The sequence below is a fragment of the Coregonus clupeaformis genome, chromosome 35, assembly GCF_020615455.1.
Source record: "Coregonus clupeaformis isolate EN_2021a chromosome 35, ASM2061545v1, whole genome shotgun sequence".
Lineage (NCBI taxonomy): Eukaryota > Metazoa > Chordata > Actinopteri > Salmoniformes > Salmonidae > Coregonus > Coregonus clupeaformis.
This window is the reverse complement of record NC_059226.1, coordinates 36,288,846-36,294,863: the sequence shown is the minus strand read 5'-3', so window position 1 is coordinate 36,294,863 and position 6,018 is coordinate 36,288,846. Positions and strand designations below refer to the sequence as shown.

General features: G+C 42.8%; 1 protein-coding gene across 1 annotated transcript in view; it reads left to right on the top strand.

Moving 5' to 3' along the window:
* LOC121550513 (enoyl-CoA delta isomerase 1, mitochondrial-like) overlaps positions 1-5,620 on the top strand; it is a 17,629-nt gene extending 12,009 nt beyond the window's left edge. Inside the window, exon 7 of the mRNA XM_041862796.2 lies at positions 5,356-5,620. Coding sequence (XP_041718730.2) covers positions 5,356-5,492 — 137 coding nt within the window. The 3' untranslated portion in view covers positions 5,493-5,620. The remainder of the gene's footprint in view (positions 1-5,355) is intronic.
* The last annotated feature ends 398 nt before the right edge of the window (positions 5,621-6,018 follow it).

Below are 6,018 nucleotides of genomic sequence, written 5' to 3'. Positions count from 1 at the left end.
TGTTATCCTGTATTTAAACTAATCTATACATGATCATATATGTATAAACTAACCTATAGATTATCCTGCATATACACTGACATATACATTATCATGTGTATGTGTGTATATATATATATATATATATATATATATATATATATAACACAGTGGGGAAAAAAAGTATTTAGTCAGCCACCAATTGTGCAAGTTCTCCCACTTAAAAAGATGAGAGGCCTGTAATTTTCATCATAGGTACACGTCAACTATGACAGACAAATTGAGCTTTTTTTTCTCCAGAAAATCACAATTGTAGGATTATTAATGATTTTATTTGCAAATTATGGTGGAAAATAAGTATTTGGTCACCTACAAACAAGCAAGATTTCTGGCTCTCACAGACCTGTAACATCTTCTTTAAGAGGCTCCTCTGTCCTCCACTCGTTACCTGTATTAATGGCACCTGTTTGAACTTGTTATCAGTATAAAAGACACCTGTCCACAACATCAAACAGTCACACTCCAAACTCCACTATGGCCAAGACCAAAGAGCTGTCAAAGGACACCAGAAACAAAATTGTAGACCTGCACCAGGCTGGGAAGACTGAATCTGCAATGGGTAAGCAGCTTGGTTTGAAGAAATCAACTGTGGGAGCAATTATTAGGAAATGGAAGACATACAAGACCACTGATAATCTCCCTCGATCTGGGGCTCCACGCAAGATCTCACCCGTGGGGTCAAAATGATCACAAGAACGGTGAGCAAAAATCCCAGAACCACACGGGGGACCTAGTGAATGACCTGCAGAGAGCTGGGACCAAAGTAACAAAGCCTACCATCAGTAACACACTACGCCGCCCAGGGACTCAAATCCTGCAGTGCCAGACGTGTCCCCCCTGCTTAAGCCAGTACATGTCCAGGCCCGTCTGAAGTTTGCTAGAGTGCATTTGGATGATCCAGAAGAGGATTGGGAGAATGTCATATGGTCAGATGAAACCAAAATATAACTTTTTTGGTAAAAACTCAACTCGTCGTGTTTGGAGGACAAAGAATGCTGAGTTGCATCCAAAGAACACCATACCTAATGTGAAGCATGGGGGTGGAAACATCATGCTTTGGGGCTGTTTTTCTGCAAAGGGACCAGGACGACTGATCCGTGTAAAGAAAAGAATGAATGGGGCCATGTATCGTGAGATTTTGAGTGAAAACCTCCTTCCTTCAGCAAGGGCATTGAAGATGAAACGTGGCTGGGTCTTTCAGCATGACAATGATCCCAAACACACCGCCCGGGCAACGAAGGAGTGGCTTCGTAAGAAGCATTTCAAGGTCCTGGAGTGGCCTAGCCAGTCTCCAGATCTCAACCCCATAGAAAATCTTTGGAGGGAGTTGAAAGTCTGTGTTGCCCAGCGACAGCCCCAAAACATCACTGCTCTAGAGGAGATCTGCATGGAGGAATGGGCCAAAATACCAGCAACAGTGTGTGAAAACCTTGTGAAGACTTACAGAAAACGTTTGACCTGTGTCATTGCCAACAAAGGGTATATAACAAACTATTGAGAAACTTTTGTTATTGACCAAATACTTATTTTCCACCATCATTTGCAAATAAATTCATTAAAAATCCTACAATGTGATTTTCGGAAATTTTTTCCTCATTTTATCAGTCATAGTTGACGTGTACCTATGATGAAAATTACAGGCCTCTCCATCTTTTTAAGTGGGAGAACTTGCACAATTGGTGGCTGACTAAATACTTTTTTCCCCACTGTATGTATATATGTGTGTGTACGGTACCAGTCAAAAGTTTGGACACACCTACTCATTCAAGGGTTTTTCTTTATTTTTAATATTGTAGAATAATAGTGAAGACATCAAAACTATGAAATAACACATATGGAATAATGTAGTAACCAAAAGAGTGTTAAACAAATCAAAATATATTTTAGATTTTTCAAAGTAGCCACCCTTTGCCTTGATGACAGCTTTGCACACGCTTGGCGTTCTCTCAACCAGCTTCATGAGGTAGTTACCTGGATTGCATTTAAATTAACAGGTGTGCCTTCTTAAAAGTGAATTTGTGTAATTTATTTCCTTCTTAATGCGTTTGAGCCAATCAGTTGTGTTGTGACAAGGTAGGTGTGGTATACAGAAGATAGCCCTATTTGGTAAAAGACCAAGTCCATTTATGGCAAGAACAGCTCAAATAAGCAAAGAGAAACGACAGTCCATCATTACTTTAAGACACGAAGGTCAGTCAATACAGAAAATGTCAAGAACTTTGGAAGTTTCTTCAAGTGCAGTCGCAAAAACCATCAAGCGCTATGATGAAACTGGCTCTCATGAGGACAGGAATGGAAGACCCAGTTACCTCTGCTGCAGAGGATAAGTTCATTAGAGTTACCAGCCTCAGAAATTGCAGCCCAAATAAATGCTTCACAGAGTTCAAGTAACAGAAACATCTCAACATCAACTGTGTGAATCAGGCCTTCATGGTCGAATTGCTGCAAAGAAACCATTACTAAAGGACACCCATAAGAAGAAGAGAGTGGATTGGACCAAGAAACACGAGCAATGGACATTAGACCGGTGGAAATGTGTCCTTTGGTCTGGAGTCCAAATTGGAGATTTGTGGTTCCAACCGCTGTGTCTTTGTGAGACGTGGTGTGGGTGAACGGATGATCTCCGCATGTGTATTTCCCACCGTAAAGCATGGAGGAGGAGGTGTTATGGTGTGGGGGTGCTTTGCTGCAATCACTGTCTGTGATTGATTTAGAATTCAAGGCACACTTAACCAGCATGGCTACCACAGCATTCTGCAGTGATACGCCATCCCATCTGGTTTCGGCTTAGTGGGACTATCATTTGTTTTTCAACAGGACAATGACCCAACACACCTCCAGGCTATGTAAGGGCTATTTTACCAAGAAGAAGAGTGATTGAGTGCTGCATCAGATGACCTGGCCTCCACAACCACCTGACCTCAACCCAATTGAGATGGTTTGGGATGAGGTCAGACCGTAGAGTGAAGGAAAAGCAGCCAACAAGTGCTCAGCATATGTGGGAACTCCTTCAAGACTGTTGGAAAAGCATTCCAGGTGAAGCTGGTTGAGTGAATGCCAAGAGAGTGCAAAGCTGTCATCAATGTATGTAGTTCTGTCCTTGAGCTGTTCTTGTCTATTAATGTTGTGTATTATGTCATGTTTCGTGTTTTGTGTGGACCCCAGGAAGAGTAGCTGCTGCTTTTGCAACAGCTAATGGGGATCCTAATAAAATACCAATACCAAGGCAAAGGGGGGCTACATTGAAGAATCTCAAATCTCAAATATATTTTGATTTGTTTAACACTTTTTTTGGTTACTACAAGATTCCATATGTGTTATTTCATAGTTTTGTTGTCTTCACTATTATTCTACAATGTAGAAAATAGTGAAAAATAAAGAAAAACCCTGGAATGAGTAGGTGTCCAAACTTTTGACTGGTACTGTATGTAAATGTGATATTTCAGTTTTTTATTTTTTATACATTTGCAAGAGTTTCTAAAAACCTGTTTTTGCTTTGTCATTATGGGGTATTGTGTGTAGATTGATGAGGGGGAAAACAATTAAATCAATTTTAGAATAAGGCTTTAACAAAATGTGGAAAAAGTCAAGGTCTGAATAATTTCCGAATGCACTGTGTATACACTGACCTATACATTATCCTATATACACTAACCTATATATTATTGTATATATACACTGACCTATAAATTATCCTATATATACACGGATATATACATTATCCTATATACACTAACCTATACATTATTGTATATATATACACTGACCTATACATTATCCTATATATACAGTGAACTTTACACTATCCTATATATACACTAACCTATACATGATCCTGTATATAACCTATATCTCTGCTCTCCGTCCAGACCATGCCAGACAGACAGATCATTGTGTTATATCTGTATGTTTATATATATATATATACACTGCTCAAAAAAATAAAGGGAACACTTAAACAACACATCCTAGATCTGAATAAATGAAATAATCTTATTAAATACTTTTTTCTTTACATAGTTGAATGTGCTGACAACAAAATCACACAAAAATTATCAATGGAAATCAAATTGATCAACCCATGGAGGTCTGGATTTGGAGTCACCCTCAAAATTAAAGTGGAAAACCACACTACAGGCTGATCCAACTTTGATGTAATGTCCTTAAAACAAGTCAAAATGAGGCTCAGTAGTGTGTGTGGCCTCCACGTGCCTGTATGACCTCCCTACAATGCCTGGGCATGCTCCTGATGAGGTGGCGGATGGTCTCCTGAGGGATCGCCTCCCAAACCTGGACTAAAGCATCCGCCAACTCCTGGACAGTCTGTGGTGCAACGTGGCGTTGGTGGATGGAGCGAGACATGATGTCCCAGATGTGCTCAATTGGATTCAGGTCTGGGGAACGGGCGGGCCAGTCCATAGCATCAATGCCTTCCTCTTGCAGGAACTGCTGACACACTCCACGTTCTCCACGGCGTCTCCAGACTCTGTCACGTCTGTCACATGTGCTCAGTGTGAACCTGCTTTCATCTGTGAAGAGCACAGGGCGCCAGTGGCGAATTTGCCAATCTTGGTGTTCTCTGGCAAATGCCAAACGTCCTGCACGGTGTTGGGCTGTAAGCACAACCCCCACCTGTGGACGTCGGGCCCTCATACCACCCTCATGGAGTCTGTTTCTGACCGTTTGAGCAGACACATGCACATTTGTGGCCTGCTGGAGGTCATTTTGCAGGGCTTTGGCAGTGCTCCTCCTTGCACAAATGCGGAGATAGCGGTCCTGCTGCTGGGTTGTTGCCCTCCTACGGCCTCCTCCACGTCTCCTGATGTACTGGCCTGTCTCCTGGTAGCGCCTCCATGCTCTGGACACTACGCTGACAGACACAGCAAACCTTCTTGCCACAGCTCGCATTGATGTGCCATCCTAGATGAGCTGCACTACCTGAGCCACTTGTGTGGGTTGTAGACTCCGTCTCATGCTACCACTAGAGTGAAAGCACCGCCAGCATTCAAAAGTGACCAAAGCATCAGCCAGGAAGCATAGGAACTGAGAAGTGGTCTGTGGTCACCACCTGCAGAACCGCTTCTTTCTTGGGGGTGTCTTGCTAATTGCCTATAATTTCCACCTGTTGTCTATTCCATTTGCACAACAGCATGTGAAATGTATTGTCAATCAGTGTTGCTTCCTAAGTGGACAGTTTGATTTCACAGAAGTGTGATTGACTTGGAGTTACATTGTGTTGTTTAAGTGTTCCCTTCATTTTTTTGAGCAGTGTATATTATATTAACACTAACCTATACACCTCTCCTCTCCCTCCAGACCATGCCAGGCAGATCACCAAGTCCATGATGAGGAAACAGACCATTGACAAGCTGCTGTCCAACAGGGAAGCTGACATCACCAACTTTGTGAGCTTCATCACTAAAGACTCCATCCAGAGGTCCCTCCGCATGTAGCTGGAGATGCTCAAGAGTAGAAAGGTCTAGTCTGAGACCCAAACTGCACCCCTATTCCCCATAGGGCTTCTAACTGCACCCTATTCCCCATAGGGCTTCTAACTGCACCCTATTCCCCATAGGGCTTCTAACTGCACCCTATTCCCCATAGGGCTTCTAACTGCACCCTATTCCCCATAGGGCTTCTAACTGCACCCTATTCCCCACAGGGCTTCTAACTGCACTGCTATTGATCAGGGCTCTGTATAGGGAATAGGGTGCTACGTCCCAATTATCTCTCCTTTCTCCCGTGTGAACTTGTTCACTTCCTTCATAGATTTGAGAGGACATTTGTGGGGAACGAGTGCACGCTTCAGGAGTTAAGGAAAGGTTAAAGGTTGAAGAGGATGCCTTCTGATGCCCAGGCACACGTGTGAAAGTAACCTGAGGGTGAGTCTCAATAGTCTGAAGTGGATCCCTCGTCTCCATCACTATTGAGAGACACCCCCCGGTTGCATTCCAACTGGCACCCTTTTCCCTATAGAGG